This window comes from Denticeps clupeoides, chromosome 4 (assembly GCF_900700375.1).
Source record: "Denticeps clupeoides chromosome 4, fDenClu1.1, whole genome shotgun sequence".
Lineage (NCBI taxonomy): Eukaryota > Metazoa > Chordata > Actinopteri > Clupeiformes > Denticipitidae > Denticeps > Denticeps clupeoides.
In genome coordinates, this window is record NC_041710.1 from 35,041,137 (window position 1) to 35,055,209 (window position 14,073).

General features: G+C 41.9%; 1 protein-coding gene across 1 annotated transcript in view; it reads right to left on the reverse strand.

Annotated features, from left to right (window-relative positions):
- Nucleotides 1–3,288: 3,288 nt before the first annotated feature.
- Nucleotides 3,289–14,073, reverse strand: part of iglon5 (IgLON family member 5) — a 96,843-nt gene continuing 86,058 nt past the window's right edge. The window contains exons 5-8 of the mRNA XM_028976548.1: nt 11,256–11,387; nt 10,325–10,445; nt 9,968–10,119; nt 3,289–7,146 (exon numbers count right to left, since the gene is read on the reverse strand). Coding sequence (XP_028832381.1) covers nt 7,046–7,146; nt 9,968–10,119; nt 10,325–10,445; nt 11,256–11,387 — 506 coding nt within the window. The 3' untranslated portion in view covers nt 3,289–7,045. The remainder of the gene's footprint in view (nt 7,147–9,967; nt 10,120–10,324; nt 10,446–11,255; nt 11,388–14,073) is intronic.

The window sequence follows — 14,073 nt, forward strand, 5'->3', positions numbered from 1 at the left end:
GCTTTGTGACAATGACATTAAAGCAAAAAGTTATTTCTCTCAGTTCAACAAATAGTTTGTGTGTGTAAAAAATATAGGAAGGTATTGAGAGGTGCTGACCTGCTGTTGAGACCATGAGCCACTGCAGCAGCAGCAACTGCGGCAACCAGGGATGAAACAGGGTGACTTGGATCAGATGCATCTCTCTCTCTCTCTCTGTGTACTCACAAAGGGTCTATGAAGACGCATGTTCTAGCTCACCATCAAATCAGGATGCTATTTATTAGGTCTCACGCTAAAAAGGCTTGTCATTCAGCTGCACCACGCCCCATTGTTTGTGTCTTTTCATGACCACAAGGCCCCTGGCTCCTCAGTTTTTGATGAGCTCTGTGCCTAAATGCTCACATTGTGTCCATCAGCATCTTTGAACCAATGAGCCAGACCGTTTTCTGGTGTTTCCGGTACCCTAGCCAGCATAACTCCATGGGATATTACAGACTTCTTTAATAGAGTCATACCAATGACTACATGACTGCTGCCATCCTAATCAAATCATATTTCTGTAACGTTCCAATGTAATGTGTTTAAGTTTGCGTTCTTTGCATGGGTTAAGGCAAGAAATGCAATTTAAATTAGCCTAAAGCATAACGACATATGATGCAACTGCAATGCAAGTCTGTGGTGGATAGCAGGACTTGGAAGAAAAGATAGCGGAAATGATCCCAGAATGCATGTTACGCTAAGGAGCATTTAAAGCTCTTGATTTTTTAGTCAGGCTTCCTTCTGGCAGAAGCCTGAATGTGTTCAGAATACAAACCATGTGTGTCAGCAGCACCGGATCTTAGCTCAACCTCAGTTTGACCTTAAAAAACTCTGTAGGTTGCAAGTTTTAAACAGCGCACACTGCTGTAGGTGTTTCAGAATGAAAATGAATTACCTCAGCACATACAGCCCTACATGATTCTGAAAAAAACATCTTATGGAAACTTACTCATGCCACGATGCTGCAACCAGCTCAGACCAGCTCTAAAACCTGAGAGTTTTAGTTAGCTTAAATGCTAAAAATGTCCAAATACACAGTACTTCGCCAAACCTCTAGGCAGTAGTGAAATGAGAACGACACAAACACTGGTTTTCACAAAGTTTGCTGTGTTCTTAGATCTTTTTGTCAATTGTTTCTGTGGTGAACTGAAGCATTTTATAAATTTCAAAGTTTTATGCAGGAAGTCAATATTTACAGTGCAGACCTCTGCAATTCGCCCTGGCATGCTGTCAATCAACTTCTGGGCCAAATCCTGACTCATGGCAACCCATTCCTTCATAATCAGTGGTTGGAGTTTGTCAGAATTTGTGGGTTTTTGCTTCTCCACGCCCCTGTTCTCTGTGGGATTAAGGTCCGGGGAGTTTCCTGGTCATCAGGGTGAACAGCATTGGACTGAGCACACAGCCCTGAGGAGCGCCAGTGCTCAGTGTGGTGGTGCTGGAGATGCTGTTCCTGATCTGACTGAGGTCTCTCAGTCAGGAAGTCCGAGATCCAGTTGCAGAGGGAGATGTTCATGTCCAGCAGGCTCAGCTTCTTGACCAGGTGCTGAGGAATGATGGTGTTGAATGCTGAAAAGTCTATGAAGTCTATAGGTTGTATGTGTCCAGGTGGGTGAGGGTCAGATGCAGGGTGGTGGCAATGGAATAGTCCGTGGAGCGGTTCGGACGATAGGCGAATTGCAGTGGGTCCAGGGTGGAGGGCAGCATGGTCTTCATATGTTTCATGGCCAGCCTCTTGAAGCACTTCATCATGATGGGTGTAAGTGCAACAGGACAGTAGCCTTTGAGACACAACACTGAAGACTTCTTCACTGAGGTTTGGTCTTGTTGTGAAGGATTTGGAGACTGTAACGTCATTAGTGCATTTGCTAAACATTTGTCAGTCTGCACTCAAAACTGTCTTGAAGAACAGAAATGGCTCCTGATGGCCAGGTTCTCACCTGCTTCAGAACTGGTTTTGTGTTTCTGATGAGCGGTCTATATGCTGGAATTAGCATAACAGTAATGTGGTCTGATTGGCTGAGATGGGGGCGGGGCTAGACTCAGTATGTGCCGGCAGCAATATTTGTGTAGACGAGATCCAGCGCGTTATCCCCGAACTGACTTGAAATCTCAAGGTGTACATTCTGCAGCTCACTAATAGCTCTGCAACAGCTTGTTCTCGAAAGTCATCCTGTGGGTCAGCAGGATGACAAAGCTGGAAGAATTTTTTCCGATGTCCATGTGTCATGTGTCCGGTTTGCTAAAAAACAGAAAAGTTAAAAAAAAGCACCATTGTGGAACCGGAGAGGCCGCTACAAGCTACTGTTGTGCTGCTATCTTCTGGAAGCAACCGGAAGATGGTTGCTTCCAACCTCCACTCATTCTGACATCAGCTGTTATATTACACATATACAGAGGTAATATGCATTAGGTATGCCATCACTATAACTCATATGCGCTCTGAATGCCATACCAACAAGTCTGCCTCTTTTAGTACACAGCATGCCAGGTGTGGATGGCAGCCGCAGGCCATTGGCGGCATCGCCAGTGCAAGTAGTGCATGAGAAACCTACCCTATCTGATTGGTGGGCTCTCTGTGAAGACCCCAGACATGAGTGAACCATTCATGAGCTGGTCGTGTAGTGAACCATTCATGTCTGTGGTGTAGACCTGTTTAATAGTAGTATATAAAAGAAATATGCATAAATCTGTCACGCTGGTTTGACATGGCGAGGTAGATGATCCGGAATGATGGCTGGACATGATGACGAAGAAGGACGCATACACACGTCAAGAAACAGGGGTTTAATACACAATGAACAGGACCAGGGAGACATCCAGTAACATGTAACAATGACCTGATGGTGAAGAGACACAAACAGGGCAGCTTTATATGATCAGACACAGGTGAACACGATCAGGAAACATTACACAGGACAAACATGAAACTCTGGTCCGGATCCCGGACCCGGAGTAAACCCTTCCGGACCAGATCATGACAAAAACAGTCACTTTAGCCATATAAAAGCTCTTTTCAAAATGTATGCTGCTTGGCATTAACAGGGTATCCGTTTCCTGTCTTCTCAGCTGATAAAAGTAGCATGCAGATGCCTCTGAGCGGAAATCCCCTGTTGTGAAAGGGCTGTGAAACACAGCAGCTTGGAATACCCATCAGAGGAAACGGAAGAATCAACACCTTCCTTCGAGCTGCTGTTGAGTTTTGAAATGTAGTTGAGTGAGTTTTACCACAAAGTAACAAGCAAAAGGAGAAAAAAGACACAAAGGTTATGTTAAAAACAAAATTCAGCTTTATTTTTCTCAGTCCATTTAGTTACTTTTTTCTCTTTATGGAATTTGTAACCAAAAATGCACATACTGGGAAAAGAACATGACAGAAACAGACAAAAATCATCAGTCTTCATACTGTAGCACGACACACAGTCTGTAGATGATAATGATCCCACCTTTTTGTTTTGTTCGGTTGTGTCCTTAGATGTGGATTTAGTTTTTTTTTTTCTTTTCAGAAATTTGACACGTAGAAAAAAAAAACACAAAAAGAAAGAAAGCAAAAAAAAAGTGTTCATCAGGAACAGATTACCCAACATGCCCATCCTGGAAATGCCCAACTTTACACAGACATGGATGCAGGAACTCACACACATGCCCACATTCATACACACTCACAAGAAACACACAAACACATAACTTGAACACCTGGCAGACATACAGGCAGAGAGAGGAAGCAGAATAGGCTGACTTGGGTTCAGGAGAGGTTATAGTGAATTAAAAGAGTAAAGGTCAGGGGTTAGCAGGGGAAGAGATGGACATATCTAACTACAGCAAGGCCTCTTACAGAATATGCAAACCGTGTGTGTGACCCCGGATTAGTGGTACAGCTTGATGAATATTTAATATAAGTATGACTGGCAGCCCTGACAAATGGTGCCACCTGTAACCTGTGGAGGTGGTAGGTGGTCTGATGTGAGTCTGTCCTTTTAAACTCAGATTACTATTATCTATCTATCTATCTATCTATCTATCTATCTATCTATCTATCTATCTATCTATCTATCTATCTATCTATCTATCTATCTATCTATCTATCTATCTATCTATCTAACTTTGCGCATCCAGTAGTGAAGGTGCATGCAAGCTAATTCAAACTGTACTGCACGAAACAAATGACAATAAATGATCCATTGTACGTATATTTAAACAATTTCAGTTGTTAGATAAATAATTAACTTCTCATTTTTGCTCTTGCTTGCTTGTCATGTCTATTCCTGCAGAATATCAGAGTTGGCCTCTGTACACACAGTATCAGTAGCTAGACATTTTCCAAAATTCAAATGATTTGAGTAAAATGCATTATGCAGCATGCCATTATCAGTACTTTGAAGAACGATCAAGTGTAAAACAGTGTTTTACAAAAAGTCTGCCTTCAGTCACGCAAAAGAAGCCTTGTTTTAATTCAAATTCAGTTTCAATTCAACTTCAGGTCATGGCTATTTTGTGCAATTTTAAGGCAGGTCTCCTAAAAATCAGCCACTAGAGTGAGGGACTAAGAACAAATTAGCATAAATCATACATCTTACCAATTTACATAAAGGCAAAATCAAGAAAAATAAAAACACTATGTATAACTTTCAATTACAAAAGTAGAATATATTTGTTAATCTAGGTAACATTTCATAAAAAAATATGTAAACAGTTTTATATAAATTAAGTTACATTACTTTGTTTTCTTTATATACAAAATAAATCCCTTAAATCATTTTTAAAAGGCCGTTATTTTGACAAATTCTAGAATGTTCTTTTCCTGGCGAGCACCACCTTTAACCATACACTGAATCCACTATGCCCTCTGTTGGTCAGGAAGTAGACTGGTCACGTCATAAAACAGCCGGTACTACGGTAGTCTGTTACTTTCACTCTCCTAGCTGAAGAAATGTGCTGAAGGAAATGAGTCTGGTACTGTGGCTCATGGACTGTCCAGCGTCAGGCCATCTGATCAGACATGGTCCATCTCTCCCCCAGGCTGGAATCTCAATAGAGGGCCTCCCCGAACACCCTGAACCCTTCATTCTGCTTCTGGATCAGCAGTGCGACCACACCAGACCCACGTTGCACCCCACTCCCAAGCCCCAGAGGTGTGTGCACGGTGCATGAATAAAAAAAAAAAAGGAAACGTCCCCCGCTGTTTCCACACTAAAGACATTCACCCACCCAAACGCCAACCCACAAACAATATTCAGAATTGTTTAAATGTTTTTTTTTATCTTTTTAAAATCCACCCATAACAAACATTTACATGCTTTTAATACCCACATTGAGAACATGACATGTTTTCTTCTTTTTTCTTCATTTTGTTCTTGTATTGTTTGAGGAGAAAAGATATGTACACAGAGATGCTTCATCCCACAGACGGATCGATGATGATTGGTGTTGAAATGGCCAGCGAGCGTGAGGGTGTGAAGCAGACAGATGGAAGGAGGGACACCACACAGAAAGAAACAGGAGAGGGACCGATAAACCGACCACAACAGCTCTTGTGCTTGGGAAGAAACCCATGGATATCTTCAAACATTCGGGGATGAGTGTGTGTGTTGCCCTAGACATTTCACCACATTAAAAAATGATCACACAGGGCATGAGAAAAAATGCATCAGCTCATACAGCAGCCAGCAAGGACCCCCACTGAGGCACAAATCGCCTTCCTCAGTGACCACACAGTGACCTCTGACCTCACGTCAGCATGGCTGGGTTACTGTGGTTACCCATGCTGCACCGCCACACATGAAACTTATTGCTGGTCTGAGAAGAAGAACGTGAAATGAGTGCGCGAGCGTTTGAAGATTGCATATGCGCGCTCCTGGTCTGACGCTCGGACCCGGGCCGAACTCGAGGAGGATCCGGTCACCGGCGGGACGGAGATTGATTTATGATTTATGGACTCTGTCTCCCGCTGACTTTGAGCTCTAACTGGCGTGCACAAGCAGAGGGTCACATGTTTTAGAAAGTATAGAACATGGGAAATTCGGCTATATTACAGTTTACTGATTGCTAATTTTTGGATAGGTATAAATAAAAATGAAAAGGTTTGTTTTCGCCGTGATCTGCTGTCCATACATTATTTTTCACTCCACTTTACTGTTGTCAGGTTAATTCAAGTTTAATAAAATGTGTATCATCAACACCAAAAAATTAATAGCAGTTAACCTTGCGAGGAGGACGGGGGTGTACACAGGGACAAAGGGACATCTGTAACGGGTACATGCTATCAACAGGTGACACAGCGATGGCAACGCATGAGAGGATGAGAGGAAATGTGGGACATGGGATGGCCTCTGTACTGCATATTTACACAGGTGCAGGCGATGGGGTGAGTGAAGAGACACCGTGACTGGAAGAGAAAAAAGCATGAAGGCAGGCCATGTTGTCCCCATGATTGGTCTGAGACTGAATGGCAGATGGAAGAGTGTTTTGACATCAATTGTAACAGCTGTATCGGAGCACAGAAGCCGAATTTGTTACATGCCGCATTGTGACCTGAAGGTCAAAGGTCACCAAACATGCTGGTGAACAACCATCTTTCATCAAAAGGTCATTTCCTACCTTGTCTTGTAGTCATTTTCAGTATAATTCAAATCAGTGCACTGTGCACCTGGCACATGGAACTAAAACAAGCTGATTATAAAAACCCTCTAAAGCAACATGTCCATCTGTGACAGCTTGCTATCATTATTATTATTAATATAATAATCGTCATTATTATTATTACTATGGACTTTAGCATGGCAACCTTCACTGGAAACAGAGAGCCAGATGATCTAAGTGTTGTAGGTGACGGCATGAGAGAGGAGAAGAGAAGTGGAGGAAAGGAGAGAGAAGGGAAAAGGAAGGAGGAGGAGGGTGTGTGCTGTGTGATGCAGCGATGGCTCCTGGAATAATGCATATTCTTTTTGTTCACAGTGATGGGTTCATAATTAAAGACGCCTTCTGCTTCATCTTCTTATCTTGCTGAGTGCCTGGTGGGGCGACTCTACACCTTGAGCAGGGCGCATGCAGACAGGCCCAGCCACAGGCCCAGGCGACTCCCGCGCTCCCCAACCGCCACACTACTGCTGTACACAGCCTCCGGCCCTGCACACAACAGCATGAGAATCACCGTTAAGAACGGAACCCTGCTCTACATATTAAATGCATTACAGAACTGGAGACGGGTGTGATCATTTCAAAAAGGGACACTGCCTGGCCAGAATAAAATCAGCTATAAGCTAAACCACTTCCATAAATCCAGTCACTAAAAGACAATCATTTCTGGCATTTCAAACCTAAGGCCTGTTGGCAGGTGTTGCCTCCAGCTCACCTCAGACCCACTCCACATTACAGCAACTCAGCTTTTTATTACTGTAGTTATGCTTATGTTATGCAGAGGCCGACATGATGGTGCCGATCAATCCCCATCTGAAAAAATAAGTGTTTGTTTCTGCAAATACGAGTCTGTTGTGTTTGTTCAGTGTGTACAGTATTACAATGATACACCCCTTCTCAGCATACAACAGCAAAAGAAAGGTCTGTAAAGAAAGTGTTTTAGTTGCTACTGCATTGACTGTGGCTTTTCATTCATGACCAGGTACTATACCTGCAGTGGTGAGAATGAGCCTGGGGACTGTCTATAGACAAATGTTTCATTACTTCTATTTAAACATGAAATATGCTGTTTCACAGAAACAGGCACAGAGACAGATTTAAGAGGTCAGAGACAAAGCATTTGTAGAGAAAGAAATTAACATTGAAAAATGAGAGGAGTTGGTAAAAGTTCCAAATATTTTAAGGAACCCAAGAACAAGAAAGCAAAAATTCAGGCAAATCAGTGGCCAGAGTTTAGAACACAAATTGCATCAATCCAGCAAAATGCTCCACAAAAGTGCCCCTCAGCAGAATTAGATCATTGATTAATCCAAGTGATTTGAAAAACACAAGAAACAAATGGAAAAAGTCCAGATCAAAAGGGAGGTGTGTGGTGGAGAGATTTGGGAGACGGGCGCTGTCCCGGATGAGAGGAGGTAATGAGAAAGAGAATGAGTGAATGTGGAAGAGCGCAAGCGCTCGTTTGAGATGGTAATGCACCACTGAGGGCCAGAGAAGGAGAGGAAGTAAGATGGAGTGAGATAGCTGAGGGCGAGAACTACCTGTGAAAAGCACAGAGGTAGAGATTGAAAGAAAAATGAGGAGCGGAGTGAGAATCACTCACTGCACAGGGGGCTAATGTAATGAAAGAAGGAGGATGGATGGAGGAAGGGAGCGAGACAATAAGTAGAGGGTAAAAGGAGAGAAAGACACAGGAATTAAAAATCGCAATTCGTCCCAGGAGGAGGACACACTACAGACAAGGATCCAAGGATCACCAGCAAATCTAGCAGATACCTTCCTCAACACTCAGTTTTACTTTTTAATATAAAATGTAATAATTTTGTATTATGTGTTAAATAATAAAGAGGCAACAAGTTGCATATAAGACTATTGAAAAAGCAGCAGATGAATAAATTCAATCAACGATTATGCAAACTAGGGCTGTCAAGCTTATTCATTACAAGTAATTCTTCATTCTAAATCACACAATTAATTCTTAAGACAAAAACTTGCTTTAATGCATATTTCAAACTACTGCAGAGACAAATGTGGGGATTTTCTCTGGCGAGGAAAAACCAGGGGTTCAGGCTGCACACAGGAGCTGCAAAAGACAGCTGCATTATTCTGTTTTTTCAAGTAAAATCTTAATTCATTTTAACAATTTATTTGAACATCCCAAATTCATGGTCAGTAGTAGCAAATGGAAATACTTTATAGCGAACTAACAAAGGACTGGGGGAAAAGATGGTGGTCAGAGGCTGTGTAAGAAATGTAGACTCATGTCAACCACATAATCTTGGAAACTAATGAAATGACTTCCTCCAACCACAGTGTGCCAGTCATGGCGCTGCCAGAGAGGGAATTTCAGGACCTTATTCTGAGCCCCGCCACTTACCCAGCCACTGGGACGTGTGCCGGCCACAAAGCCCTGGTTAAATTGGGGAGGGATGCATCAGGACAACCAGACAGGTTAATGCGCTGTGGCGACCCCTAATAGGAGCAGCCGAAAGGAGACATCATTCTGAGCCCGGCTTTGGAAGGCAGTGTGGTGAGGATAGGAACCGTTAGGTCCTTCTGGGACTCTATAAGCACCCCATTGATTGCAGGCACAGTTCCAGTGATGACGGGGAGTTCAACCAACCATTGCTTCCCACTCCTGGAAAGCAGCCAGTCACGTTCTGCTAGAAAGCCGTCCGGCAGGAACGACTCAGGGAAGAACATCTAGGACTCCTAAAGTGTTTGAGGCTGTGTGAAATATACAGAGAATTTATACCCACTGTGCTATTTAGATCATTTAACTGTCTGAAAACAACTTAATGTGAAAGTGCCTAATATAAACCATAAACCGCTAATTATTTTGAGGAAAAGACCTAGTGAACACAATTGGTTTTAAATAGTCTTGATAAAAATGATATTTTTATCCCTCTGTTGTCTGTGTGTAAATCTCAATAGATTAAAATGCAATAAAAAAAAAAAAAAATATATATATATATATATATATATATATATATATATATATATATATATATATATATATATATATATTATTTTATTTTATTTTATTTATTTTTTTTAGCTCAGACTGTCGATACTGTGGACAGTAGACATTCCTAACATCGGGGGAAAGAAAGTCCTGAGGTTTGGCAGAACAAGAATTCAACAATATGAAAATATGTAAGAAGGACATAAACCATCTGAAAATCTGACCTTCCTTCGCAGTGACATAATAACCTGGTACGCTGGTACACAACTGTGAGTCTGTGGTAACTATAGAACTTGAATTTTTGTGTTATATATTGACCATGCGTGTGTGCGCTGCCGGACTTACGCAGTAACAGCATGCTGGCATTTGAAGCTCCCAGACGGTTAGAGGCAAAGCAGGTGTAGTTCCCAAAGTGCTTCTCCGTCACATTGGTGAAGAGGAGCAGTGAGCGGGTCTTCTCATTCTTAATCCTTAGTGTGTTGTCACTTTCCACCGGCCTTATGGGGAGGGGCGAGAAGTAACAATCATTCCACGTTTGAATGCACCTGCTCCCATACCCATGGGGTTTAAATTCTCAGAAAGATCATATTTGGTTCAGAATTTGCAGGTGTGAAGTAGAAGATAAAACAGCTGAAAATAAATCAGTTCTACTTCTCCTTTCTCATAAGAATCTCAGGAGTACAGCAGCATGAGGCCACTCACCGGCGGTCATCCCTGTACCACTCAAACGTAGCGGTGGGCACAGCCATAGCTTCACAGCGCAGGATGGCTGTTTTGCCCAGCTGAGCTGGCATGTTCTTCACATCTGTGATTGTGGGTGGATCTGAGCCACAGAGAAGTCCAAGTGCACAAGGACAACAGGAAGAGAACAAGATGGCTTATGTATCAAACACTGTGCATGTTTCATATTATGATAAATGTGCAATACATAAATGAGCCTCTTTGAAGATAGGGTTAAGTTTAGCGTAGGGTTAAGGTTTCATGGGATTGCTCTGAATGCAAGGTGATACATGCATGACATATGGTTTATGCCTCTAGTTCAATTCACTCAAATCACAATTACCTATGATAATCCCCTTATATTCATTCACTATTTCTGAGCTTCACTGCAATGGTGTTTGAATTGTATTTTTGAATCGAACAAATTGCAATTCAAACTTGGAACATTCATCTCACTGTTCACAGCCTGAAGCTTGATTATAATTTTCTTATGGGAAGAAAAAAGGTTTTAGAAAGGGAAGGCAGCAGAAGGTACTGTGGTGAGATGGAAGATAATAAAATATACAACACATTGCATATATACAGCACTGTGACATGAATCGTTCTTCTGTCGCAGACCTTTTGAAAACCTGAAAGTAGTTTTTTGAGCTTCATCATCCACATTGCAGCCAGACTTGCCAAGGCTGTTTGATATATTTTCCCAGCTCAAGGTCAGTCTTGTTTAATGTGAAGCTGCTTTGGCTTGCAGGTCTTCATAAGCAGTCTGGGAGTGTTTGATGTTGGAAAATATCGTATGGAGGGTCATGTTATATTAATAGCATTTTCCAGGGAGAGCTGTAAGGAATGACAAGTGCACTGGCTCATTGCTATGCTGGAGTAACTGTGTGTGTGTGTGTGTGTGCGTTGGACCTACAGTTGACGGTGACCTTGACGCGACGTGTGTCGGGTGGGGAGACGCCGTTGTTGGTGATGCACTCAAATTCCTCCGCTTGGTGCCGTTTGATCTCGGTGATGTCCAAGAACTCCCCCTCGCTCATCAGGCCATCTGTGAGCACAGAGGAGATGAGGTTATAACCACATGCAATAAAGCACACACCCCAGCAAAGGCACGGATAAAAACACAAACAGAAGAAATTTTTCTCATTTCATCAGGGTTTTGTAAGCTTACTCATGTCATTCACTATAATTCATTTATAATTCATTACGGCTTTCTACGTGCCCCAGCAGCAGAATGTGGGTTCAGACAGCAGCATGCATATAGAAGAGGCACATTCCCCAGGTAGAGGCAGAAACATTGTGCACGGGATAATCTTCCCTTCATAGCTGATGGCTATTGTTGTTTTATTCACCATTTTGTTTTCGTTTATTCTTTCTGGAAACAGAATTTTACTTTAATGGTATTAGAATATCAAGTAACTTATACCACTATATGCAAAATGGCATTTGAAACTATGACATCTCCTTCAAGCACCGGTTAAACCCTGAATATAATAAACCCGAGGTTATATTCATACCCAGTTTTGCAGTCTGGCATGGTGCATTATCCTGCTGAAAGAAGGCACTGCCATAAGCAAATATCATCTCCATTAATAGCAGGTGTGTAACAGGTAACATCCACAAGATTTCCCAGCATAACACTGTCCAAAACTTCATACTACTTCCACAAGCCTCTTCCTGTTCCTCATCTACAGGTAGGTGTCAAACCAGAACACAGATGTTTCCATCATGACCAGGTTTCAGCACATAGTGCTGGTATACAGGAACTCTGTATACCCCTCTGTCTGTATACCTCTGTATACCCCTCTGTCTGTATACCCCTGTATACCCCTCTGTCTGTATACCCCTGTATACCCCTCTGTCTGTATACCCCTGTATACCCCTCTGTCTGAAAATCACCCAGGTACATAATTACATGTTGCTGATGTAGTAATATTAATACTGGGGTGTTACAATCCAAAGTGTACCCCGCTGTCCGAAAATCACCCAGGTACATAATTACATGTTGCTGATGTAGTAATATTAATACTGGGGTCCAGAGTTCCTGTATACCCGTTTTAACAGGGGGGAACCATATATTCGGGGTACCAGGAAATATTGATCCCCCCTATTATTTAGGCTAAGAAGTATGGCAGATGCCTGAAAATCACCCAGATAGTTAATGATTGGATAAAGAGGCTTTTATGCCTGACCCACAGTGAAGGAAGGCTGGAAGACCCCTTTAATGTGCCTAGTTAAAATAAATGGAGTTGTGTTCTTCTATTCCTAATAGATTCTCCCAAATTAACAAATACAAAATTGCCCAATCTCGCCACAATGGCAGGGCACCTTTAGCAGACATCACAAACAACATAGACATTTAGTCAAATACAAATACAAACTATTTTGCTGTACTCAACCCTTCTTTGGACTACTGTGAGTAATAACTACTGTATATCAGGAGATATACAGTAGTTATCATAACTTGATCCTTGTCAAAGTCACTCAGATCAGTCCAATGTCAGTCCTGCTTCCAACATAACAACTTTAAAAATGCTTATATTTCCACCCATTCACTGTCCAGGAAATGCACTATGGTTCAATATTGACACTAATCAATGTTCCGATTTCTATACTACTAAAAAGGCAAAGAGTGCATGAAAAGGCAGAACAACCCATCATCTAGAGCCATATAGCGAGAAGTGTGTGGTGCCCTGAAAAGAGAATTAGTCTGCAGTGCTCACTTTCCCTCAGGCAAAGTAGGCTGAGAACAACAGAGGAAAGAGAGGCAGTGGCTGTTCTCTAGGTTTTGTCTGTTAGTGTGTGTCTGTGTGTATGAAAGGTAAAGATTGACTGCTATTAGATAAGAATGTGTCTCTGGTGTAAGCCGTCCCTTTCCTCTGTCTTTTTTGAGCGAGCTGAAGTCAAGCTGCGAAACGCAACACAAAAAATAATCTTGACAGCAACATAGAGAACTCGAACTTTAATGTGTAAGCACTGGATTTCTTTCAGGCAGACACAAAACGCTTTAAATAAAACTCAGTGGACCCTCCATCTGACAAAAGAACAATGAAGAGGGAGAAAGCAAAATTCACACTCAAACGTGGAATCTGACTCCTCACTGGAGATTAGCACAGCGGGTCTAATTGAAGATTATTCCTGAGAATTATTAACAGGGCTACTGAGCTGCAGCAGCCGTCCTAGGGAGCTTTGATGAATCTGCGTGTTTATGTGTGTTCATTATTGATGCACGATACGGTTTATGTTATTCGCTCATTTCATTAGCCTAATACATCGCACCCCTGTGAAATTTCTGAGAAGAGCCCAAACCCACACAGTAAATTCCCTCAGTCAGCAGACTGCAGACTACACCCCTGCCTCGCCTAAAGGGAGGTGAGGACAGACAGACAGAGAGAAAAACCTACATTTGAAAATGCAAATCCAAATAAATCCACAAAATCCAGTGCCATAAATACAGATTATTACAAATAAACGATATGACATGCCTAGTCCAACTACATCCAGAAGCAATAATAATCATTTTTAAAAAGGTTAACTGTAATTGTACAAGAATTAAATTGTGTGTTACACAGTTAATGATTTCATGGGTTAAAGCTAATCTATGAGCTCTGTTGAAAGATTAATAAGTATAAATGTGCATTTGAAAATAATTATTATTATTTACTGGCAGATGTCTGCATTAGTGGAACATGGTTTTTGGCTTCTGTGTTTCACTCATCGTGGATGGTCCCTTA